Source organism: Solanum tuberosum, unplaced genomic scaffold (assembly GCF_000226075.1).
Source record: "Solanum tuberosum cultivar DM 1-3 516 R44 unplaced genomic scaffold, SolTub_3.0 scf00343, whole genome shotgun sequence".
Lineage (NCBI taxonomy): Eukaryota > Viridiplantae > Streptophyta > Magnoliopsida > Solanales > Solanaceae > Solanum > Solanum tuberosum.
The window spans coordinates 374,678-402,528 of record NW_006239267.1 but is presented as its reverse complement, the minus strand read 5'-3'; the positions used below and the strand labels follow the sequence as shown (position 1 = coordinate 402,528).

The window sequence follows — 27,851 nt, the reverse complement described above, 5'->3', positions numbered from 1 at the left end:
TTTATTTTTTATCAGATATAATTGTAAATGTATTGTTATATTGCACAAGTATAATTACATATTTAGGCTAAATTTTCAAAATAAATTTTGTTGTCAAAATTTAATATAAAGTAGCAATATATAAAAATAAAACACTAAAAAGAAGTTGAATAGACAAAGTAGAAAAGGAATATTTTGATAGTACGTTAATGATATATATAAAATATAGAAAGAGAACGATGTATATCTGTGTCATTGTGTATACGTATATTGTGTTAGTTAAATTTTATTACTATTTGTCATAAATCATAAAATATGAATATTTAATAATATATCAAAAAAAAATATATATAAAAGGGATATATTTTCAAAATATTACAAATTTATGGGAATTAATAATCGCCACGAATTATGAAATTGTGGTGATTTCTAAACCTCCTCAGTATAATTGTCACAAAAAGATTTATTTAGTAGGGGTTAAAACAAAAGTCACAAAATAAAGTAATAGAAGAGGTTTTTAAAACTTCCACAAATAAACTCCTACAAATTGAGCATTTTTTTTGTAATATTGATGAGATGGTGTCATTTTGATTATGCGAATTTTTCCCTTTTTGTTGTGTGAATCCCAATGTCCATATGGTTATGAAAACTAAACAAATGAGCATGTTTTTGTTAGTACTGGACCATGTTTCACAGTTAATACTCTGAAATTTGGTAAAACAACTGTTGAAAAAAAATTTCTATTCTTAAGTTGTTTTTTCATTCCAAATTTTAAAGAAAGAGAGAATGAATCAAAACATGAATTGTCAATTCTGTGATTTTTGATAAGACTGATAATTCAAATATTTAAGAACTCTTTAATAAATGTATCTTCTCTTATAATTTAAGAGATTCTTATTTGCACTAGACTTTCTTCTATAGTTTTATTTTACCTTGCACGTAACAAAGTTATTATAATCAGAAATCTTGGGAGCATATATCATATGTTTGAGAAAGTGAATAGGGTAAGAATATAACAAGTCAAATGAATATCAATTACTTTATTATATTTTCTTCATGAGATGAATAACTCTTAAGTTCAAATTCATAATCCAGAGCTGATGAACCCGAAGGTAGAGTTAAACGTTTTAACGTCAAATTTTTAACAAGTGAAAGTTAGTACAGAACAAAAGATGGCGGAAAAAGTCAGTCTTCTACAATTATATTTTCTCCTCACTAGATGAGGCCTTTGAAATAATTATTATCTTTTGTTTATCCTATTTAGTATTAGGAAGCAAGACTATATTATGAGGAGATCACACAATTATGAAATGTGATAACTTGAAACATTTAAAACTACAATGCTGTGAAATAGTGTATATAACAAGTCAAATGAATATCGAAAGCGTGATGGCTAGCTATTTTTATTTTTTCCAAAAGTGAAAGTTAAAATTTATCTCATTCCTTTAATATTCAATATATATATATATATATATATATATATCACCCCGATTCCTCCCTTGACCTCATCTTATGCTCCGATTTGATCATAAATTTTGAAGTTGATTTTAAAATTTAAAATTAAATTTTAATTGTCGTGATTTTTGGAAAGTTGTATTTGGACATACATTATAGTTAGGGGAAAAAAAATTATGAATGGAAGTCTCAAAAACCCAAAAACTAACTCTTTTGGGGGATTTAAAATATTTGAAGATTGAATTTCAGGGCCTAATAGATACATTTAAGGATAAATATTTAAGAGTGATCCAAAATCTAAGTCAAATGGATATTTAAAGAAAAAATTTAAATGGTACATCCAAAATCTAAGTCAAACATATATTTAAAGAAAAAATGTAAATATCTTATTCAAAATCAAACTCTTTTTTTTTCACTATACTTTTGTTTTTTCTTCAAAATCAAAGTCAAACAGATATTTAAAGAAATTTTTTTTAATGTTTGATTTAAAATATATGATTAAATGGTAACTAAATCTGCCAAAATTGGGAACCTAATTATAGACAACACATATTCCAAAAAAGACCAACCAATCCATGTGTAAAAAGTTATATTTCCTACCCTATATATATTCCAAGAAAAACCTATATACTTATATTATTACATTTGTTTTTGCTTCAAAGTCCAAAATAATGGCTACTACTAGTACTCTTGAAGAATCTTTCAAAGAAAACCCTCAGAGCCTTCAACACATTCTTCCTATAGATTTTCATTCAATCCAAGAAGTTCCAAACTCTCATTTATGGCATAATATCAATAATTCCCCAATTAGTCATGATGAAAAAAACCCTAATGTCCCAATAATTGATCTTTTAGCCCCTAATGTTGTGGAACTTATAGGTCATGCATGCAAAACATGGGGGATATTTCAAGTTGTTAATCATGGAGTTTCTTTAGAACTTTTTGATGAAGTTGAATTTCAGGCAAGACGACTTTTTGCCTTGCAAGTAGAACAGAAGGTGAAGGTCATGAGATCGACTACTGGCGCCACCGGATATGGCACAGCTCGAATTATGCCATTTTTCTCAAAGTTCATGTGGCATGAAGGGTTCACCATTATGGATTCACCACTTGATCATGCTAAGGAACTTTGGCCACATGACTATCAAATTTTTTGGTAAGTACATGGATTGATTTTATGTGAATGTATATAAAAATGAGTTTAAGTTATACACATTAACGATATAAAAAAAATATTTATATAATCAAGTTATTTAGTAAATAATTCTACGCAACAATTATATTTTTCTCATATTAAACATAAATTTAATTACATAGATGATTTGAGCTAATATTAACGATAAATAATTTGAGATGCTGAAAGTTATAGTATGATTCTTATTATTTGTTCATTTGTTTTGCTCTTTGTAGTGATGTGATGGAAAATTATCAAAAGAAGATTAAAGCTCTATCCTTCCAACTCTGGCTGCTTATCCTGAATTACTTACAACCATCTCAAGAACATTCAATTAAGTCATTTGAATCTAGAAGAGCTTTACAATTGAATTCATATCCTTGTTGCCCTAACCCTAACCATGCACTAGGGTTAGCTCCTCACACAGATTCATTATTCCTAACAATACTCCATCAAACAAATAACACAAAGGGTCTTCAAATCTTGAAAAAAGACCAAGGATGGACTTCAATTGCTCCAGTTTCCAACGATGCCCTCATTGTTAACGTAGGTGATCTTCTTCATATACTCTCGAATGGGGAATTTCCATCGGTTTATCATCGAGTTCTCGTGGATCAAACTAAGCATAGAGTCTCTTTGGCTTATTTTTTTGGACCTCAAGTTGATTCTATGATTGTTCCATTAGTTTCTTCTAAGGATAATGTTGGTGTTGTACCAAAATATAGAAATGTGAAGGTGAAAGAGTATCTTGATCTCAAGGCTAAACATCTTGAGAAGGTGTTCTCTATGATTAGATTTTAATTATGTCATAGTATTTTAGTACGTAGTTCAGTTGATTGACTACGTAAACTTTAATTTTGTCGATGAGGGTTTTGATTCCCCATCTTGTAGTCTGCTCACCATTTCCCCTTCCCATAACCCCAATTTAATAAAATAAAATATGATGTTTTTTCTAGTATCCACTATTTTGAGTAATGTGATCTTTGGCGTAATTCATATATACCATGAAAGTTGTTGGTAGTTTCTAACCAGTTAATTTGTTGAATTTTATAGTTTATATACACTGTTAAAGTGTGCAATCATCTCAGTTAAAATTTGAAGTTCGAAAGAATAATGTTTTTATTTAGTCAATTGTATTTTCAATATGTTCCTCACATACGAATTTATCTTTTTTATGAGTTAAATACACGATCTTTTTTGTAATACTATTAAAGCATGGCAATGAAACTTGAATCCAAGCTTCTTATTTACACTTTCACTATAATAACGTACATGATCATCTCATCTAAAAAAAAAAAAGCTATTACAAAATTGAATAGTAACATTTTCATATATGCTATACCAACTAATTTGAGATTATAATTTATAGTTTAGCCTTGTGAATAACATTACATTAAATCTCATATTTTCCTAATATTTGTTCTTTTTTTTAGAAATATTTATGTCGATAAAAATATAAAGAACCTACCTTTCTTATAAGAAAAATTGGGTCCAAATGAAGGGAATTATGTTCCTATTTTGGAGATTGCTTTAGTTTTTTTCCCCTTTAGAAAAGTATCTTTCAGAGGCATAATTTAGTTCTACAAAACTTATGCCCATAGAACCCACAAAGTTTAGTTCAAAGCTCACAAAATTATGCCTTAAGGGGCATAACTTATTCCTACAGAAAATTTACTGGACAAAGTAAAAGTTCTCTAAATTTATGTCTTACGAAATTAGGTCGTAACTAAAAATATTTTATCTCGTAGTATTTCATAAAATGAGAAGCAAAAATAAAAATTAAAGATCACTAATTAGAAAAAGTTTCTTCTCATCATATTAAAGGAGCGCAACTCTGTATGAGACTCGTACTGCAGAGCAAGGGGAATAAAGCATAAGGTCGCGCGTTAGCACTCCTACAAGAAAAGGGATGCACTAAGGGGCAACGGCTTTTGCGCGCCCTTGCTTCTTGTCGCTTATTTTAAACTCAAGGAAAGTCTTGGTCGATATGAGAGAAACTTAACTCTTTCCTCTTTTGGTTTCATAATTTTTGTTGCAGAAGAATAAGGATTTAAATAATATGGACTATAACAATAACAACAAGTATAACATACCCAGTAAAATCCCACAAGTGGAGTCTAGAGAGGATAGAGTGTACGCAGAATTTACTACTACCTCGTGGAGGCAAAGATATCAAGTTTGCTACGAAGAATTACCTATTGTTTCATATCAACTTAATAAGGTTAGTGAGATGGAATCGTTTGGTGTGCATATGAATCTTATTATGAAGAGCAGCCACATTCAATCAAGGATAGTTACAGTGACAACTGAATAAATCTAAATTAAGCTGTTGGAAGATCCTTACAGTAAGTATTTTGTTTTTGTATCAGCAATAATCCACCATATATTGTCATGGACAGCAGAAAACTCAGAAAATCCCTGACAATGGTTAATTCATCTAGTTAAGTATGCCCACGTTCAGAAGATAAAGGTAGCGACGATATGATGCTCGATTAGATGTGTGGATATAGTAGGAGAAATAGGATAAGGAAAGAAGTTATACAGGGCAAGGTGGGAGTGCCTCCGTGACAGACAAGATAAGGAAAGCGAGGTTGAAATGAATGTGAAGAGATCTGCACGGATGCACCAGTAAGGAGGTGTGAAATGTTGGTTGTAGCACGAGTTAGGAGAGTAGAGGTAGGCCGAAAAAGAACTGGGGGAGGTGATTAGACAAGACATGACACAATTTCAACTTACTACGGACATGACCATGTAAAAACTTTGTGATCTAACTACTTGAACTGAATTGAAAGCTTTCTAGAACAAATTCACATTGTTTCCAATGACAAGTTTTATATTTCAATCAATTGAAATTTACAGCATAGCATTGCACCTATATAAAGGAATTTCTATCAACTATTCTAGAACTAGCTCACATGTGAATCACATGTCTTTAACAAAATTAGTAACAGAAAATTAACAGCCTAACAAGACTTAACGGCCAGCAACTTAACAGTTCATCTATAGCTCAATATAGCTCAATACTCCCCCTCAAACTGTAGGGTGGAAGACATCTAACACACCAAGTTTGGTCAATAGCAAGTGATGTTGAGAAGCACCTAATCCCTTGGTGAAAATATCAGCAGGTTGTATAACAGTGCATAGATATTGAGGACTGATAAAGTTTGACTTCACCTTCTCCCGTATAAAGTGACAGTCAATTTCTATGTGTTTTGTACGTTCATGGAACACTGGATTCTTAACTATTTGAATAGCTGATTTGCTGTTTGTGAATACTAAGATTGGACTTGCAACTGGACAATGTAACTCCTTGAGTAAACCTGCCAACCAAACCAACTCTACAACTAGAGCTGCCAAACTCCTATATTCTGCTTCAGCAGAGCTTCGACTGACTGTTTGTTGTTTTTTCGACTTCCAAGAAATCAAGGAATCTCCAAGTTTTACCATGTACCCTGTGACTGATCGTCTTGTATTAGGACATGATGCCCAATCTGAGTCACAATATCCAGTGAGTTTTGTGGGTTCAGTTCTTTTTTTCAGCAAAACTCCAAGTCCTGGGGACCTCTTTATGTATCTCACAACTCTTACTGCTGCTTCCTAATATGAGGTTTTAGGATGTTGCATGAATTGACTTAAAACTTGCACACTGAAACAATTATCAGGCCTAGTAATCGTCAAGTATAACAACTTCCCAATTAACCTCTGATAGGATGTAATATCATTTAGTTCAGGATCATTAGAGCCACCAGTATGTTGATCATATTCTAGGCTGGTAAGTTTGTGATTGAACTCTAAAGGAGTGCTTACTGCCTTGGCTCTACTCAGACCAACTTCTGAAATAAGTTGCAATGCATACTTCCTTTGATTAAGTAAGAGTCCATCTTTGGATTTCAAAATTTCTATTCCCAAAAATTATCTAAGATTTCCCAAATCTTTCATCTTGAAGTTCTTATTCAAAGTGGCTTTGGCTTCTCGAATCAAGTGGGAACTGTTTCCTGTGATCAAAAGGTCATCCACATAGACTAAAATTACCACTAGATCACTTCCAACTTTTCTAATGAACAATGAATGATCATGAGCACTCTGAGTGTATCCTGCTGCCAACAGAGCTTTAGTGAACTTGATATTCCATATGTATGAGCTGAAACAAACTACTGGATTTAGTTATACAAGAAGGAAACTTCAGTCTACATTGTTTGGCCAAGGGACAAATCATGCATTCTTCTTGTATACTAACATCTACTTTATTCTTCAAAATGGGAATATTCTTCATTACTTTCATAGAGGGATGCCCCAATCTGAGATGCCACAACTTCAAATCTGATATCCTTTTGTCTGTAACTACTGCTCCTGCTACTGAGAGTGCTTCATGCTTGAGAATGTAAATACATTCTTCTTCCTTACCAATCCCAATCATATCCCCAATATTGAGAGCCTGCATTGTACACAGATTAGGATAAAAAGACACCACACAATTCAGGTCCTTAGTCAACTTAGAAATTGACAGCAGATTGAATCTGAATTCTGGTACATGTAGAACATTTTGCAGCTCGTAGTCTCCCAAAATTACTGCATTACCAATATGTTCTATTTGAATTTTATTCCCTGTAGGTACTTGTAATTTATTAAGATTTGACTCTGTTAATTGTTTGCAATCATGTAGGATCTTTTCACAATAAGTAACATGATGTGTAGCCCCAGAGTCAATGATCCACTTCATACCTGCTACTCACATTATCATGTTTAGCATGCATACCTGCAACTGTTAACGCTCTTTCTCAATCAGGTCTGGAACGCACAGTGTTGTTCAACCTTTCCCTTTGTCTTTAATACTCGATCGGAAGGCTTATGGCCGCTTTCCTATTTCTTTCTGTTTTATGTCTCTAAGGCCGCTTTCGCTGCAGGTTCGTACTGTTTAGTTTAAAGCAATAGAGGGCGCATTGGCTTTACAACTTCCTGTGGTCTGAGAAACCATAATCTTCAGCACTTGATCATTGTGTTCCTTTGTGAAATATCCTCCTGGAAAATGAAAGTGAGATCCTGATCCTGATGCTGCTGTGGTTCCTCCTACTGAAGCAGGTGATCCAACTTCAACTGTTGAGACATGAGCATGAGGCATGCTATCCTTATCAGTAGATACTTTCCTTTTGCTCTTGAAATCAGTAGGAAAGCCTACAATCTTGTAGCAAGTCTTTTTTGTATGGCCTTTGTACCCATAGTGTTCACAGATCACACCTGATTTTCTACCTTGTGAGACATAACCTTGATTCTTCTTGGATTGGGAAGTATTAGGTTGATACTAAAAGTTTTGTGGCTGATTGTTGAATCTCGAACCTCTTCCTGCTAGCATAGTCATGGGGTCCTTTCCTCCTTCCATCATACCTAGCTTTCTTTAGCATTCCTCTTGAATTGCCATTACATAGGCTTGATTCACACTTGGAACTGGCGAACCAAGCAGAATTGAACTCCTAACTTAAGCATAACTCTTATTCAATCCTACTAAAAATTGCAATAACCTCTTTGTCTAATGTGCTCAACATGAGAATTTGACTCCTAACAGTCACATGATGGGGATGGCACCATAACATCTATTTCATCCCATAAATCTCTCATTTTAGAATAGCATGTGGTCACCTAATTCGTTCCTTGACTCATCATACTGATCTCCTTCCACAAATGAAAAATTCTAGTCAAGTTAGATTTATCAAACATCTCCTTGAAGTCACTCTAGATCTTGTCACGCTCCGAGCCTACACCCTGGACGTGACTGGCACTCGAAGACCATTGTTGGCCCAAGCGAACCCTTGGCCTACCTGGCTTACTTAACTCAGTGGAAGACAATAGTCATACTTATAATGATCAATAACACTTAACTGAACTGAATAATAAAATAACTGAGAATGTTTAAAGGTTAAACATTCAACTTGGCCAAAAGTGGCAACCCAAGTCTTAACAATAAGAAATGATAATGAAAAGACTCAAATGACTAACATTTGACTGTCTATGAAGCCTCTAAAACAACTGAGATAGATGTTGGGACAACCCCACAACATCCTAATGAACTAACTAGAAAGAAATAGAAAATAGATCCTCCGGCTCACCGACTGACTCTGAACTGCTCACTGGATCAACAGTGCGTTGGAATGCTGATCCTAGTTACATGTGTCTGCATCATAAGACGATGCAGGCCAACTGGCATCAGTACATTGAATGTACGAGTATGCGAGTTAGAATGCTAAACAACATAGACTTGTGTATGTAAAAATACAATAAACTGATGTATATAAAAATACAATAACTTATGTGGGAGTTTCTCTAACCGAAAACTATCACATAAGAGCTATAGTGATGATACATCGATCTACCTCACGCTGCCAGTGCATCTTATACTCGGCCAAAGGTATATGACCTGAACTAGTAAGTGGATCCACTAGTCTATTGTGAAAAGGGTTCATCTAAAAAGTATGACCCTTTTCTACCCATGGTGGCTACATGGTTTATGGGGGCTGTGAGTTGTCTGAACTCTCCTACATATCGGTGCTCAATACTTCTCCCAAAATATATTAGCTCTTTATGTTTTAAAAACATACTTCTTCTGTGATTTGAGATTAGTGCTCAAAAACTTAGCTCAAAGGCTATCTTGGAAATCTCAATTTCCCTTCTTGCTTCATTTAGAAAGCTATTACTCTTTTCTGAAAACTAGCCCAAAGGCTCATTTGGAAATCTCAGTTTCCGCTCTTATTTAAAATGTGAAAACATTTTTAAATCTCTTTGGGAATACATAGTCCCCATATACTTCTTTGAAGAAAAGAACTTCAACTTTACTCTTTACTGAACTCAAAACTTAAGTCTTAAAACAAAGTTAAAACATTTGTGAAAGACTTTTGAAAACTTTAAGAACTTATCTTAACTTGACTCTTGACTTCTCTTGACTTTGACCTTAATTGCTCTTGACTTGACTCTTAACTGATCTTTGAATTGAATTATGGATTCAAGAATTAAGATTTGTGACTGGAAAGATCTCATGAAGTTTAGGAATGATTCTAGATAGTTAAACATGAGAAAAGTCCGAAAATCAATATTTGAAGGTGGGTCCGCGACGTGGAGGCATAATTTAATTTTGGTTCCGAAAACGTCTTTTGAGGCAGAACACCTAGTGTCAGCTCCGCGATGCGAAGCTGAATTGTTCAAATTTGGGCACTAGGCGCGCGACGCGCGGCCACCCCTTAATTTCGTCCGACGAAATTTCTTCTTCGTTTTCCAACCCCAATTCACCCAAACTTGGTTCCTTTTTTTCAAATTACTTTTAGATACAGATACCCAGCAAATGTACCTAAAACCTAACTCAAAACGACCCTGTAATGTGACGTTTCGAACTCAGAAACTTCCCAACTCAGTCAAATTCAAGAACAATATATGAATTCAAGAATAGGTATCAAGATCATCAATATTCAAATGCTTTTAGGACGAATCCAAACTGAAATAAATATGCTTGGCATGTGGGAGAATGATCCCAACGTTATGAGAGCCTCACATACCTGATAGAAGTAAATCCTTGGAGAAACACCAACTCTCTTGATCGATCTTGATGAATTTGCCCTTTTTCTCCTTCTTTTCTCTTCTCCTTTCTCCTTAACCCTAGCATGAAATCTCAAATTCTAAAACTGACTAAAATCTGATTTGACCCATATTAAACTCCTAAAAACGGATTAAAATAATAGGGAAATGAAAAGACTAAAATACCCCTTAAAATCCCGGATTGGACATTTCCTTAATCCAACGACCCAATTTCGAAAGGGCATAACTCACTCATACAAGCTCGTAATCGCATAAACTTGGCGGAGATGGAAAGATCATCCCAAGGGCTTTCGAACCATATCTGGAAACACACCTAACTAATCCTGAGCTAGAAATTATGGCCATTAGAAGTTGACCAAAAACTCACTTTAACTTGCTTAAAAATTTCCAGATTTTCTCATTCTTTCCAAAAGTAACTATTTCCAGATTTTAAACTTCCTTCTAGTTCTTTCTAGTTGCGAGGTGTTACAGATCTTCCTCGAACTTGATGCATACACAATGCTAGTTAACAGCTCTGGTGCTACTGTTGCACTGATCCACGATAACAGAACTGCATCACATCTTTCCCATCTGATTGCCAAATCTCCTTTGTATGTGCTCTTAACGCAGGTGCCATCAACAAATCCAAGTTTGTTTTTGACTAGCAGTGCAAGGCGCATTGATCTACTCCATAATCCATAATTCTCTGGACCTGTAAACTTCATTGGAATTAAGGGAACACCAAGAGTATCAGATGACTGTAGATGTAAAGGATGATTGTGATCGATTTGTGGATCAATTTCTACTGCGATTGGATTATTCACCATTGTTGCAGTGCTATCTACCATTGTTGAATCTTCGAGCAACTAACAATGAAGCCTGCTACTTCTCTAAGAACTTTCGATCATTAGCTCTGATACCATGTTAAATTAGGTCTTAGGCCTAGCTCACACCCCAAAAGCTAGCTCAAGGGGAAGAGGATTGCTCAAGCCTTATAAGGAGTTCACATATCTCAGTAACCACCAAAGTGGGACTTTTGTCATTCTTTAACACCCATCTCACTCCCAGTGCTTAGCATCTGGTGCGTGACAATTTTGATTTTTGGGGGCCCCAAAATTGGGTGAGATGGACCCTGCTCTGATACCATAAAAACTTTGTAATCTAACTACTCAAATTGAATTGAGAGCTTTCTAGAACAAATTCACATTGTTTCCAATGGCAAGTTTTACATTTCAATAAACTAAAATTTACAGCATAACATTGCACCTATATAAAGGAATTTCTATCAACTATTCTAGAACTAACTCACATGTGAATCACATGTCTTTAACAGAATTAGTAACATAAAATTAACAGCCTAACAACTTGACTTAACGGCCAACAACTTGACAGTTCCTCTATAGCTCAATATAGCTCAATACCATGGCTTGCCGAGTATTGTCACACTTCATTTGGGAGAGGTAGGGGCTAGCCTCCTCTCCTCTTCTCCTTATTAGCAGTATTATTTAGAAGTCACGTAGTTTCTTTTTTTTTAAAGTACATTACTATGCTTTATTTTTCTTTGTATCTTGTTGTTTCTGTTGTCATATTTTTCTTTGTATCTTGTTGTTTCTATTGTCATATTTTTCTTCGATGCATAACTGAGTTATGTAAGTTCCTATCTGGCGTTGTCAATAGCTATTAGAATTAAATGCTAGATTTCAAGAATGAAAGTTTATCTTTATCGTATTCAATATAATCTCAAGGCTAAAGCCAGTAAGAAAATCTCTCCTACCAAACGACCAAAGATATTTTTAGGCAGTAATGAAATCCAATTGGTTAGACCAAGGCTTAAAGGTAAGTTATACAGAGTTGTGGTTAGACCAGCATTGTTGTATGTGTCAAAGTACTGGCTAGTTAAGTATGCCCACATTGAGAAGATAAAGGTAGCGGTGATAGGATGCTCGATTAGATGTGTAGGCATAGTAGGAGAGATATAATAAGGAATAAAGTTATACAGGGCGAGGTGGGAGTACCTCCGTGACAGACAAGATAAAGAAAGCGACGTTGAAATGAATGTGAAGAGGAGGTTAAATACCAGGATTTTTGCTGTGAAAGGGATCGAACCCATGACATATGACTAATCCATACATCTAGTGTTGTGCTCTCATCAATAGATCAAGACCCTGCGAACTTAAGCATTGACATATTTAGCATATCCAAAATTTGTATATATTGGGATAGTCACGACATGACTACATCTAGCTCCTACCAGAGATGAAGATTTTAGAAATATATGAATGTGCCAGACAAAAGAAGGTCAATCACTTACCGTCCTAAAATAAGCGCAGTCAGAGCAGTTGTTCCAGAGGTATTATCAAGTGATTGGGTATCAGCCAGTGCATTATCAGCTTTAACAAAAGCATTCCTGATAGCTCTTTTGACCATCGATGGAATATGCATATCCTCTACAATAAAGGGAATAAAAATATTAAAGGTGGACAATTACAGACTTTCTTTATTAGCTTACTGCAGCAATCAAGCTATTCAATCTCAAGACAAAGAAAATTTTATATAATTGAGATCTTGTTTTGACAGCTTAATAGTCTTTTAGTCTTGCCAGAGACTAGAGAAACTTATATGCTAGTAAAAGATGTAGAAAACTTCTTGTGCTAGCTTGGTATAAAACAGACTTACCTGGAGCAACATGCGCATCAAGAACGCATATATCCGACCCCAACTTGCTTGGAATCAAAGTTTGTAGTTGCATGTTACAGTCTTACAGATAAACTTTTTTTTACCTTGTTCATACTATATAAATTCAGCCTTTTTATTTCATGAAACCCCTACCAAGGTTGTCATTTTTATTGTTAGATGAAGAAAACTCTTGAATTTTGATAGGATATGGGAGAAGGAGCCGATAAGAACTCGGAAATTTATGTACTAATTTTGTATTTAATTTTCCATATAGATCAAAGTCTTAAGAAGGATGTATGAATGTATTTTTTACTTCTTTGTATTTTGGTGCGTCATTTCTCTATTAGACTCTTAATTTAGTTTTGTATGAATGTTTTATTTCCATAAGTCTATATTTTTCTTTGGGCTTAAATTAACAATTTGTGACTTTATTGAGAGTTTGTTGACTATTAACAAAGTTCAGAAATTACAGTTAGTAGCTCAAAAAGAAGTAATCCATATGATAAATTCCATATTCTTCTTTACTGAATGATTGCAGGTTTCTCCACTACAAGGGTTAATGTGCAGTCCATCAACCCCACTCCTTTGTATAATGCTAGTACTGCTTTGTTGCCAAATCTAGCTTCACTGTACATGCTTTTGGCCATTTGCACCAAAAATAAAATAAAATCTTTAAACGAACCACATACCATATAAAAGCTATCAAATAAATGTAAAGAAATTCAAAATAATTGGACAAAATATTCTGGAAAACAAACAGGATCAATCTAAACAAATTCTACTCACACTCAACATCAGCAACCGGTTCTACGGAAACAAGTAGAGTAGTATTAGAAACTCTGGGAAGAGCTAACAAACTTTCTATCATTTTTGAACAACCACGGTTAGCTGGGACTATAACCAGTTTCTCCAGATTTTTTGCATGCTCAAAAGTACTTCATCAGTTCAGTTTGCTCTGTTGTCGTGTCAAATGTGAGGGGACTCCACTGTAAATGAACTTCAAAATTTTCAGATTCCACAACGAACATATAAATATGTTGTCATAATTGTCTTCCAACACATCCACGTCTTTACGCCAGTAATTTAAGAAAGGGCAGTCCTAAGGATATAGAAGAACCACAAAACAGAATATAATTAAATGAGGGGCAAAAGCTTAACAACATATATCAACAACAGACAAGCAAGTGAAACACTTTTCAGAAATAAATATAGATAGACGAGATTAAGTACATTTTTATGTGAAGTTGTATGAGATCAATGGGCATGTAGTAGTAATGTTTTTATGTGACCAAAACACTATATCAAACACAATTCTCTCTAACTAAACAGAACAGACACATGAAGAAAACAAAATGAGTGAAGACAAAACAAAAGTATTTCGAAACATTAAATCAGTTGAAAACATGCATACTTACCCCTTTAAGATGTATTGTCAAATTCTCTAGACAAGGAGTTGAACTTAATAGTCTGTCAATGCCAAGGAAGGTATATTTGTTAATCCTAGCATTTATTGTCAGTTGTTTGCACTCCAACAACGGTAATGAAACATCTTCGTTTTGCAACACCAACACAGAAATTATCTATACAGGAGATAGAAGTAGATTCATCTTAGTATAATGAGTATCAGAATATCAATTTATAAGGCTTAATAACATACCAAACTAAATATCACTAGTAGGCCATCCTCTAGTTTTTCTGTCGTGCAATTTAGTGTGTGATTTACTTCTAGGTTTTGCTGATGACCTACTCTTTTTCTTGCAAAGGCAAACTTCATTATATGAAAGCTTCAACAAATTCTCTCAAGCTTTTGAACTTGTTGCCAATTTGAGTAACAGTTTTGTCAATTTTTGAGGTGCCAAGCCTGAAACTCAGGAACAAAGGGGAGAGTTGTTAATCATATCTTTGGCAAAATAATTTTAGATTTTTTCTAACTGTTGTGTAAAATCTCTTGTTTAAATACTATATATTCTTTTACATATTTCATGAGTTACTTCATGTCCTAAAAGAGAGAGATGCTTGTTCAAATCTCGTCTCCACTCTAAATTAGAGACATTGAGTGAGTTATGAAGTCATGGACAGTAAACTAACCTCAATCTACAAAGATGGGATGATTAGCTCTTTAGCACATGCTACGCTTGTCAAGTGATCTTTCACCATGCTTTTGCCAATTACTTCATCTAATTCATAGAAGTTGTACAAGTTGTAAGTAAGATCAGCATGGACCAAAGACGACAGGTTGCTGAGCATAATTTTCACACCATCAAAAACCACTTGAATCTTTAAATGTTGAACATATGGAGCAACAATTTCAAAGTAGTGACAATCAGCTTCGATACAGTCGGGAGAATATCTGTATTCAGTCAATTCCAGTCTCTTACATTTTGAGGAAGTTAAATGCAAACGATGAAAGCCACAAAATTCAGTTAGCTTCAAAGATTCCAGTTGCTGACAATTCGATGTTATTTGTTCCATTTGTTCATCACTGAGAGCGATAAATGATAGCGTTAAATTTTTTAGGGGAGTCCAATTGAGTATACAATCTTCTGGTATTATGCAATAGTTGCATTTTAGTTTTATAATTGATGAACTGCTGCAAAGATCCTGTGGCAAGCTATACACATTAAATTATAAAATAAGTTGGACTCTAAATTACTATTATATGAAATTTACATAGCATTCTTATTTGGAAACTTTAGTTACTCGGTAAGTGAACAAAAATAAAATAAAAAGAAATGAGAAAGTTTCCTAAATGATAATTATAAGCTTCACCTCCCCGCGTTAAGTTTGTGTATATAGATAGAGTCATAGTCAAAATATGACTATTAGAAAAGCTTTTGTGATCCATCATACTAATAACTCAAACTGATCACTAGAAAATAATGGCAAAAACAAGTGTTTCTCTAAATAGAAAAGCTTGTGTGATGAAGAAGACAATGGAGCTTTCAGTTCTGTGCGACATCAAGGTTTGTGCAATTATCGTTGATACAGATGGGACTACCGTCGAAACATGACCAAGAAATTCCACTCATCTCAACTCAATTCTTGATCAGTACCGAAAAAAACATCCTCTGAGAAAAACAGAGCAACAATGTTGTTGTTGATGAAAATAATCTCAAAGATGTTTTGTCGAAATTGAATTCCAAGATTGAAGCTGTCAACAAGAGAATTGAATTCTTGAAAGGGAAATCAATAATGAATGGTGATGGAGAAAGAGAAGAATTTAGTGAAATGTTGAAAGAGATTGATTATTGGAAGCTCTAATATTCAAGAAACAGAGTTGTGTGATGATTTTGTAAGTGCTTGGGCTTTAATGTAAAAATATTGAATGAAGCTAAATATTGTTTATGGTATCTGTCCTCCTCTATATTTTAAGCGAAGTAATACTAGTATTTTGCACCAGCAATGCTTCTGTCATTCTTTGTCTGTTTATCAATTGATGAGGTGGTTATGACAACAAAATATGCCAAAGATATCATAGGAATGCCATACATCTAGGTCAAGATCCTCCACTCCTTTCTTCAATACAATTTCAAGTCATTTGTCAAGATTAGCAGCAATAGCTACTACAAATGACGGCAGCACGACTCTCCAGGATCTCTATTACATATTATGCGAGCAAACATGAATGGCGATATGTCCACTAGAAGGGTTAATGTCATGTGCAGTCCATCAACCCCACTACTTTGTATAATACTACTGCTTTATTGCCGCCTGCAAATATAACTAGTATGGCTGGTACAACCCAGCCATATCGACCTTCTTTCTTGATGCTTTTGACTAAAAAAAATAATCTCCTTTTGCATCAAAAAAATTAATCTTTACACTAACCACATACATAAAAGCTATCGAATAAATGTAAAGAGATACATAATAATTGAACAAAATATTCTGGGAAACAAACGGAATCAATCTAAATAAATTCTACTCAGTACTCAACACCAGCAACCGATTCTAAGGAGACAACTACAGTACTATTAGAAACTCTGGGAAGAGCTAACAAACTTTGTATCACTTTTGAACAATCACTGTTCTCTGCCACTATAACCAGTTTCTCCAGATATTTTGCGTGGTCAAACAAACACTTCATCAGTTCAGTAAGCTCTGTTGTCGTGTCATCCTCTATTAAGGGACTCCACTGTAAAATAACCTTTAAAATTTTCAGATTGCGCAACGAACCTATGATGAATATGTTTTCATAGTTGTCTTCCAACTCATCCATGTCTTCACACCAGTAATTTAAGAAAGTGCAGTCCTAAGGATACAGAAGAACCACAAAACAGAATATAATTAAATGAGGGGCAAAAGCTAACAACATATATCAACAATAGAAAGCAAGTGAAACACTTGACAGAAATAAATATTGATAGACGAGATCTTTCATCAACAAGATTCAGTACATTTTTATGTTGCAGTTGTAGGTGATCAATGGGCGTGTAATAGTAACACTTTAATGCCAAACAAAACAGGAACTACTTAAGTATTCATTGTAAAAAATAGTCTTGAGTGCAGCATAACTTGGGTCACACATAAAAATCAGAACCCTATATCAAACGCTATTCTCTCTAACTAAATAGAACAGACACATGAAGAAAAAGAATAAAATGAGTGAAGAAAAAACAAAAGTATTTCGAAGCATTAAATCAGTTGAAAACATGCATACGTACCACTTTAAGATGTATTGTCAATTTCTCTAGACAAGGAGTTGAACTTAAGAGTCTGTCGATGCCAAGGAAGGCATATTTGCTAATCCAAGAATTTATCGTCAATCGTTTGCCCTCCAATAACAGTAATGAAACATCTTCTTTTTGCAATATCAACATGGAAATCATCTATACAGGAGATAGAAGTAGATTCATCTAAGTGTATTGAGGAACATAATATCAAATTTATAAGGCTTAAAAATACTCCCTCCGACCTCTAGTTTTACTCTCGTACAATTTAGTGTGTGATTTACTACTTTGCACCTTGACGGAAAGGACTAAAGGCAGAGGCCGGCTGAGGATTGTTAAGAAAATTGAGCTACCAGAGAAAGCAATATCTGTAAATCATTTTTAACCCCAGTAACAGCAGCAAATGCGATAGGTGTTAAAGGACCTGTTGACAATTTTACCGTTGAAGTCCCCCGAAGAGGTACCTATTAGCAATATATACTAAGAAGCCGGAGCTGGCATGTGCAGGTAGCACTGCACAATCACCCCCACTCCTACTGCTATAATCACTATGTCAAGGCACCCGACCGCAGGCAGGCAAGCATCTCAAAGCTAAAGGACATTCAAAATTGGGCTAGTCTGTTTACTGGTAACACATTAGCATCGCGAGGAATGAATTTGGAGTATGTTTCATCTCCGAAGAAATATCAAAGAATTTAGGCCAATATCTTGTTGTACTGTCTTGTAAAAGACTATATCTAAAATCATGAGAAGTAGATTGCAAGGAGTGAAGTATATTAGCAAAGAAATCAAAGTCTTTCAAAATTAGCAAAGAAGAACACAAGCTGACTAGGCACAATATTGATTAGTCTGCTATATGAGGAAACATGTGCATATGTTGTTGGGACCTATTCCAGTTTTGGTAATAAAGATGATGTTTACCAACAAAACATTAATATTACTTAAAGCCATTAAACAGGTCATCTATATACTAATATAAATAACAAAGAGATGAGCTATATATATTCATGTTTGCATTGCAAAAAAGACATTGTAGAGTAAACTGACCTCGATATACAAGGATGGGATGATTAGCTCATTAGCACATGCTACACTTGTAAAGTGATATTTCACTATGCTTTTGTCAATTACATCATCTAATTCACGGAAGTCATACAAGTTGTAAGTAAGATCAGCATGGATCAAAGACGACAGGTCCCCGAGCCTAATTCCCACACCCTCAAAATTCCCTGAAATCCTAAAATGTTGAACATATGGAGCAACAATTTCAAAGTAACACTCATCTCCCTTATAGTCAAGAGGATGTGTGTGGTTACTCAATTCAAATCTCGTACATTTTGGGGAAGTTAAATGCAAACGATAAAAACCACAAAAACCACAAAAACCACACAGCTTCAACGATTCCAGGTGATGACAATTTGATGTTATTTGTCTCATGTGTTCCTCACTGAGAAGCACAATGTTAGTGTTAAACTCTTTAGGGATGTGCAATTCAGTATACGATCTTCTGGTATTTTGCAAAACTTGAATTTTAGTTTTACAAGTGATGAACTGCCGCAAAGTTCCTGTGGCAAGCTATACAGATCACTTTCCAAATAATAGCCCAAGAATTCGTCGCAACCCCTTAAATCTAGGTCAAGATTCTCCACTTTTTTCTTCAATACAATTTCAAGCCATTTGCCGCGTTTGGAACTATAATTTGACAGAGCAATGTTAGATCTGAAATGTAGAGTGAAGCTTTCAATTTTAGAGGAGTTAAGAAGAGGTAATGCATTGTGGATGAAGGAAATAAACCTCTTAGCAGACCAACCAGTGTTCGAGCGGTAACAATTCAGGTCGTGGATACAAGTCCAGATGTTTTGCCAACGTTTAGAGAGAATAGTTGTTGTGCAAACATCTGTAATGGGGATTTTAGAAAGAATTTTAACAATAACAGAATCTGGCAACGCACTGATCCAATCAATTCCAGTTTCTGCCTCAATCTAGTCTGTTTTTGCACAATTGCGAGGGGACGGGTCCTGCTCCTCCATCCTCCTTGTCACACTGCTTTCCCCTTTCAAAATTTTAGTGTGAAAATCAGCAGCTGTTTCAAGCGTCTGAGTTGAAATTTTGTGGGATGTAATAAAAGGTTTAGTGTGAAAATTTCATGCCTACCTTTTATGGATGTAATAAAATGTAGACATTGAAATTTTGTGAGATTCTACTGCAATTTGAGTTGGGTTTTACAAAGTGGGTTGAATTCTAATTATTAGGATTCACGGGGGCTATTTAATTCTAAACCTTAATTCATGTCTATATATAAGATATTATATTTCCTTAAAAGTATATTGAAAATTTGCTTAGTCGAGCTGTTCAGATTATTATTAAAATATGTAACCCTTGAAATCATTGTGCATTTTAATGTTTTATTCTAGACATTTTGGTGAGTAATGATATCAAAAAGTGTAGACAGAAGCAGAGCTGTGTGAATTACTTAAAAATGATCCCATAAACTGTACATTAGTCTGCAATAGAAAGAGCAACTTATATATAAAGAAAAAGGGCCAGCTTAAATCATTAAAAAGCTTCCTCATAATTTGCATTGCTATCTGTGAGCTTTTTTTTGGTTGATTCCGATTTCTGTTCGTGTGCTTGTTGTTGACTCTTACTCAAATTCAATTATTGATGATTTTTGGGTATGTGAGTTTATGTAAGAGTTCATCACGGATGCCGAATGAGTGCAATGACAAGTTTATTTTGTAAATAATGTTTACTGCTTTGTAAGTTGTTGAACTGATTGGAGTGCTAACACTTTTACGCACCAAGTTTCTTTATCAATGGTCAAACTAATTACTTACTCCGTTTCTTAGATACGTGTTTCAGTGCGACTGCCCAGGTCCATGCCTACACACTTTTGTGGTAGAACTCATTGGGTCTGAGATTTTTGTGCCGCCAAATGTGTTTCAAAAGGAAAAGAAATTGTTCACCCTCTCTAGACTTTTTGAAAAAGGTGAGCTTGTTAATCCATATTGATCATTTATGATGTTGCGTTTACCATGCACACATATTTAATTGACAACTATGGTGCATCAGGTTCAACATCAGGTTGTTCAGACAAGCCACATACTCCAACTTTAAAATGGTTTAATACGAACATAAAACTATGTTCATACCGTTCCTTGAATCTTTAATTTTTCATTTGTTAAGGTTGTTTGACATGTGTAGATAAAATATGGCTGATATTATAGGTCACACTTTGATTATTTTCCGTTAAGAAAGGTTCATAACTTGGCTCGGCTGAAAAGTTTGAATACGAATCAACATGATTTTGTTATGGTAGTGGTACAATTAAGCTAACTTTATGCACTATGCAACTCTACTATCAAATCATTACAGAACTTTTATTTCACCCTGCTATTGAAAAATTCCTACATGAATTGACAATGGTTTTTTTAATTCTACATATTCTCACTCCAAATAAACGTGTGAATTATGGTTGTTCTATCGGAAGATGATCATCTTCGCCACATTATTGATACAATGACTCTTTGGTTTGCTCAAGTAACCTATTGCAGCGACAAAGTTACATTTTTAGGAGGCGAAGACAAAACTTGAAATAAGGATTTAGGAGGTGAAGACAAAACTTGAAATAAGGATTCAGAAGAATTTAGAAGAATGTAAAGATATATATATATATATATATTGATAGAAAATTAACTGCAACATAGATGAAAAGGAAAAACTCGCAAGTGTGGAAATTTTCTCTGTTTAGATACTGCTGAATTATCAGTTACAAGAGTCCTTAAATAGAAAAGGTTATAAATAAAAAACACGTCTACTCTCCTAATAATTCTGAATATAAAAACTGACTTCACTACTCCTATAGCCAAAAGACTAGGAAACAACTTAATGACTCCTAATCAAATGCAACAACCTAATAACTACTAAACCACATCTGATCATGTTGCCAACATTCCCTCCCTTAAACTGAAACATCTTTTAGTTTAATTTGCAAACACCAAGTTGATCGCGTAGCTTTAGAAAGGACACTGGTTTCAGGGGCTTTGTGAATATGTCTGCAACCTTCTCTTCACTTCTACAATAAATAAGACTAATCTTTGCATCCTTAGTCATCCTTAGTCAGATCACGCAAGAAGTGATACTTCACATCTATATGCTTACTTCGTCCATGTTCAACTGGATTCTTTGAAAGATTAATTGCCGAAGTATTGTCACAATAGATTGGCGTTGGTCTTTCCTGCTTAAAATGAAGTTATTCAAGAATATTCCTTAGCCAAACAGCTTGACAAGCACACGATGTTGTAGCTACATACTCTGCCTTGGTAGTCGACAAAGTAACAATAGGTTTCTTCTTTGAAGACCAAGAAATAACTCCAGAGCCCAACATAAAAACATATCCTGATGTGCTTTTCCTGTCTTCAAGATTTCCAGCATAGTATCTATCAGTGTAACCAACTAAATCTCCAGCTGCTCTCATCTGATAAAGAATTCCAAGGTCACTGGTACCATTCAAGTACCGTGGGATCCTCTTGGCAGCTTGTAGATGCATTTCTTTTGGACTCTCCATGAATCTGCTAATGAGACTTACAATGTGCATAACATCAGGCCATGTTGCCGTCAAGTACATCAAGCTTCCAACGATTTGCTTGTATAAAGTGCTGTCCACTTTTCTCCCTTTAGGTTTTTTGTCGAGCTTCAGACCCTTCTCCATTGGTGTTCTCACAGTGTTGCTATTTTTCATCTGGAATCTGTCAAGAATATCTTGCACATATTTCTTTTGAGAAACAAAAATACCATCAGCAGATTGATTCACTTCTAAACCAAGAAAATAATGCATCATACCCAAATCGGACATGTCAAACTCAACCATTATGGACTTCTTAATGTTCTCAATCATAGACACATCACTTCCTGTATAAATTAAATCATCCACATATAAACACACCATTAAGACCCCTGAACCTTTCCTTTTTATATAAAGAGTATGTTCATATGGACACTTTCAAAATCCCTCCTTTGAAAAATAAGTATCTATGCAACTATACCAAGCTCTTGGAGCTTGTTTTAGTCCATATTGAGCCTTTTTCAATCTAAGCACTTTATTCTCACCACCAAATTTCACATAGCCAGTAGGTTGTTCAATAAATATCTTTTCTTGAAGTTCACCATGTAGGAAGGCAGATTTCACGTCCAACTGATAGATTTTCCAAGCATTTTGAGCAGCCAAAGCAATCACCAATTTGATGGTATCTAAACGAGCAATGAGAGAAAACACTTCTACATAGTCAACATCATATTCTTGCTTGTAGCCTTTTGGTACTAAGCGAGCTTTGAACTTGTCGACCTCTCCGAATTCCTTCAACTTTGTTTTGTAAACCCATTTGACACCAATGGTTTTCTAATTTTGTGGAGGATTTGTCAACTCCCAAGTATCATTTTTTTTTCAATTGATCTAATCTCCTCATCCATGGCTTGCTGCCACTTCAGGTCTTTAACGACATCGGCAAAAGATATAGGATCACAATATGAAAATAAAGAAAAATGACTTACTGTATTTCTAGATTTTCTAGTCCCATATACCTCATAATTTTCCAACCATCTTGGTGCCCCTCTATTACGTTGTGGACGTTCATTGTTGAACTGATAATCACCTGATTCATGTTCAACACTTTCAACATCCTGTACAATTGGACTTGCTTGTGAACTGATCTCCAAAGGTCGTTCTGGTTCCTTTTCTTCTTCAACAGAAACTGGAATATGTTGAAACGAATTGTTATCACCCCAATTCCAGATTGCTTCTTCATTAAAAATAACATCTCGGCTAACAACTATTTTCTTGGTAATAGGATTGAACAAGCGATAAGCTTTTGATTTGTGACTAATACCAAGGAAAATGCACTTCTGACCTTTATCGTCCAACTTTTTCCTTGCCGCATCTGGAATATGTGCATATGCTATACACCCAAAAATCTGAAAGTACTCAACATTTGGTTTACGCCTACTCCAAGCTTCATGAGGTGTCATACTTTGAATAGAGCTGGTAGGACATATATTCAATATATGAACGCTCCAACTAACCGCTTCTGCCCAAAAGTCTCTTGGTAAGTGACTTCTCTTCAAAAGACTACGCACCATATCAAGAATTGTGCGATTTTTCCTTTCCCACATACCATTCTGTTGAGGTGTGTAGGTTGCAGTAAGGTGCCTTTTAATTCCATGTTTCTCACAAAATTCTACAAATTCTAGTGAGTTATATTCACCACCTCGATCAGTCTGCAAACACTTAATTTGACAACCTACTTCATTTTCAACAAGCACTCTAAACTTCTTAAAAGTTTCAAATGCTTCAAATTTTTCTCTTAAGAAAAAAACCCAAGTATTTCTGCTATAATCATCAATGAAGCTAATGAAATAGCGTTTACCTCCATTAGATATAGGACTTATCGAACCACAGATATTTGAGTGCACCAACTCCAATACCTTCTTTGCCCTCCAAGAATTGCGTTTTGGAAATGGTTCACGATGTTGCTTGCTAATAGGACACTCTTCACATAATTTAATGGGAGATTCAAGCTCTGGAAGACCCAACACCAATTTCTTTTATTTTAGAAACTTCAAGCTTCCAAAATTAAAATGCCCATAGCGAAAATGCCACTTCCAGGAATCCCCTTTAACTTTTGCAAATAGACAAGATTTTGTGGAGTTGTGAAGATATAAAGGGAACAAGTGATTTGATGACATGTTAATCTGTGCGATTAACCCCAAATGAGAATCTCGTATCTTACAAACTTCACCTTTGATATTAAGTTCATATCCCTTTTCTTAAAGTTGCCCAACACTTAGTAGATTTGTCTTCAACGCAGGGACATAAAACACATCACTGATGGTATGAATGGAGTTGACTTGAACCTTCCCTTTTCCCATGGCAGAGACCACTGAATTATCTCCAAATCTCACAGTATCTCAAAAAGTTTCATCCATCTCTGAGAATGCTTCTTTTTGCCCAGACATGTGATTACTACAGCCTGTATCGAGATACCATACATCATTTGAAGCTTTCTCTTTGGTAGTGTATGCCATCAAAAGTGAAATCTCCTCTTCTTCTCCCTTTGTTTCCACATCTTCCTTCGTTTCTGCAAAGTTAGATTTGCCACCACTCTTCCTATTTAAATTGGTGCGACACTCAGATCGATAGTTTCCAAATCGATGGCATCGATAGTATTCAATTTGAGACTTGTCACGTCTTTTTTCTTTTTCCTGGGAATCTGCAGTGCTGCTCTTCTCCTTCTCCCGGTGCCAATTATTTCCCTTCCATTTGACTTCCTCCTGATTTGTACCTTTCGAAGACATTGCTGCCTTCAATGCTACTTCATCCTTGTCCTGTTGGTTTATTTTCAGTTCATGAACCAACAAAGAACCCTACAGCTCATCAAGAGAAAGAGTATCGATATCTTTGAATTCTTCAATGGAGCAAACAATATAATTGAACTTTGTTGTCATTGAGCGAAGTATTTTCTCAATAATTCTAACATCCTCCAGTCTTTCACCATGAATTCACATTTTGTTTACGATAGCCAACGTCCTAGAGAAATAATATGTTACCGATTCACCACCTTGCATACGTAAAGTCTCGAACTCACCACAGAGTGCTTGAAGCTTCACTCATTTTGCCTTCGTTGTTCCTTGATACTTCTTCTTCATGGAATCCCATATTTGTTTGGAAGTATCCTTGCAAAGAATGGTTTCCAGTATTGAGCGATCAATAGCCTGAAAAAGGTAATTTTTCGCTTTGAGATCCTTCAATCTTAGACTATCCAACTCTGCCTTTTGTGTTTTCGACGAGGCAGTATCAATTGCTGGCTCTTGCACGCCAATACTGACAACTGGCCAAAACTCTTTGGACCTAAGGAAGTTCTCCATCAACATGCTCCAATGGTCGTAATGACCATGAAAGCGCGGAATAGCAGCCTGGAAAAAATTTTCAGAAGCCATCTTTTGTTGCTGCAATAGTACTTCAAAAAAGAAGAAAAAACTTTCTGGCTCGGCTACCAAATGATAGAAAATTAATTGCAGCAAAGATAAAAAGAAAAGACTCGCAAGTGTGGAAATTTTCTCTGTATAGATACTGCTGAATTCTCAGTTACAAGAGTCCTTAAATAGAAAACGTTATAAATAAAAAACACGTTTACTCTCCTAATAATTCTGAATATAAAAACTGACTCCACTACTCCTATAACCTAAAGACTAGGAAACAACTTAATAACTCCTAAACAAATGCAACAACCTAATAACTACTAAACCACATCTGATCACGTTGCCAACATATATTCAGAAGAATGTAAAGATATATATATATATATAATATTTGTTATAATTTATATGTATTTATATTCTTATATTCTTATTCATAATTATATAACAATAGTATTAAATAGAATGTGATAGTATTTATTCTAATCAATGTATATTTACATTTTTGTACATAAATATTATGACTTTATAAGGATATTTCGTAATTCAACTTTTAATTTGAGGGCTTCCCTAATTTCTGGACACATGTTTAATTTTGTACGTGTATTCCATGTGAACTTTTATAGATTTGTTAGAACGATAAATTTTTTTATGAAATCATATATGTCAAACTTATGATCATTATCATCATCTATCGAATTCCCCTGTTTCAGTCGATTTCCCCCAAAACCCTTCAAATGTACCAAACCAATCGATGGCCTACATGGAAAATTTCCAGTATGGATATTCTGGATTGATGCAAGATAACTCGATAATGAGGCTTTTGATAGATAACAATTATGGATCAGAATCAAAACAAAGTTTGAGGGGTTACGAAGATCATGACTTCAACTGGCCCAGTGGAGATCGATTGTCTATGGAATTATTGATATTTGAGAGCTGGATAAACATTTAGTAGGGACTTGAAAAATGCAATAGATATAGAAAGGGGAGGGGGAAAATATTTAGAATTGAATGTGGGACAGTGGAATTGTGCTAATTATTCCCAGATATTGTCTTAGATCATTTGCAGTAGTACTACATATCTGTTGTGTGTAGATTTGTCTCCACTCGAAATAATACATAAGTTAATTGGTTTGTTAATATGGGCTGAAGGAAGTTTATCTTTCAACTCTCCTCACAAGCTTCCGACCATATGAATTTTACCTTCTTTTGAGTCAATGTCGTCAAATGTAAAACAATAGATAAGAACCCTTCCATAGTAATCTCCCAAATCCAACAAACTCCGTATATCTGAAAACAAAGGTCTAGGCCAATTCTAAACCTCCTTGGTTTTCTTAGGATTAACTTGAATACCCTCACTAGAGACAATATGGCCAATGAAAGCAACTGACCTACACCAAAACTAACATTTGCTAAACCTAACATATAATTCACGATCTTTGAGGATTTGCAACACAATCCTTAATTGCCCAACATGCTCATCCTCACTCTGTGAGTAAAACAAAATATCATCAATAAATATAATCACGAATATGTCAAGATATTTCTTAAGAACCCTATTTATCAAATCCATGAACGCCTCCAGGTATTGGTCAAATAAAAAGACATTATAAAAAATTCATAATGACCATACCGGGTTCAAAAAGCCGTCCTTGGAATGTCATTTTCCTTCACCCTCAATTGGTGATATCTCGACTGAAGGTCAATCTTAAAGAAGTAACTCTCTCCTTGAAGTTGAATAAACAAGTCATCAATCCTTGGAGTATGATACTGATTCTTAATGGTAACCTTATTCAATTGCCGACAGACAATGAACATTTAGAGAGAACCATCCTTCTTTTGAACAACAACACCCAAGCACCATATGGAGAGATACTCAGTCTAATGAAACCCTTATCCAACAAATCTTTCAATTCCTTAAGTTCTGCCAGGCCATATGATAACGAGGAATAGAAATAGGTTGTGTATTTGGGAGATACTCGGTCTAATGAAACAATTATCCAAAAAATCCCACTCATTGCTTCTACACTTGTGTAGGTTCTAAGCCTGGTTCCATGTGATTTCTCTTCTTCTTCTTCTCTTATTTTTGAGGCTTGTCAAAGGACTTTTGAGAGGTAGCTGCTTGTCATCCCGACGGTCTCTCTTTTTCCTTATTTTATGCTTTGTTCTATTTGAGAAACAAAGACATTGAGACTTGGAATTATCTTTAAATTCTACACTTTATGCTTTAGTGGCTTGTACGCATGACAACCAGATTTTGGGGTTATATTAGAATGAATAAATTTTCCGCCTTTATGTTATTCTTGCTTTACTTTCCGCATTTGTTTTGTTTCGTTATGTTTGAGGCTGACTTGTATTAGTGGAAA

At 34.8% G+C, this 27,851-nt stretch overlaps 2 protein-coding genes across 2 annotated transcripts; one reads left to right on the top strand and one right to left on the bottom strand.

Moving 5' to 3' along the window:
- The first annotated feature begins 2,105 nt into the window (after positions 1-2,105).
- On the top strand, positions 2,106-3,409 carry LOC102597914 (gibberellin 3-beta-dioxygenase 1-like). The gene is made up of 2 exons (XM_006361158.1): positions 2,106-2,590; positions 2,845-3,409. The coding sequence occupies exons 1-2, from the start codon at positions 2,106-2,108 to the stop codon at positions 3,407-3,409; spliced, it is 1,050 nt and encodes a 349-aa protein (XP_006361220.1).
- Positions 3,410-16,729: 13,320 nt separating this feature from the next.
- LOC107063369 (F-box/LRR-repeat protein At5g02910-like) lies at positions 16,730-21,624 on the bottom strand. Its single transcript, XM_015315172.1, has 4 exons — positions 21,508-21,624; positions 18,559-19,086; positions 17,506-17,670; positions 16,730-17,093 (listed from the first exon to the last, which is right to left on the bottom strand). The coding sequence occupies exons 1-4, from the start codon at positions 21,622-21,624 to the stop codon at positions 16,767-16,769; spliced, it is 1,137 nt and encodes a 378-aa protein (XP_015170658.1). The 3' UTR covers positions 16,730-16,766.
- Positions 21,625-27,851: the final 6,227 nt, after the last annotated feature.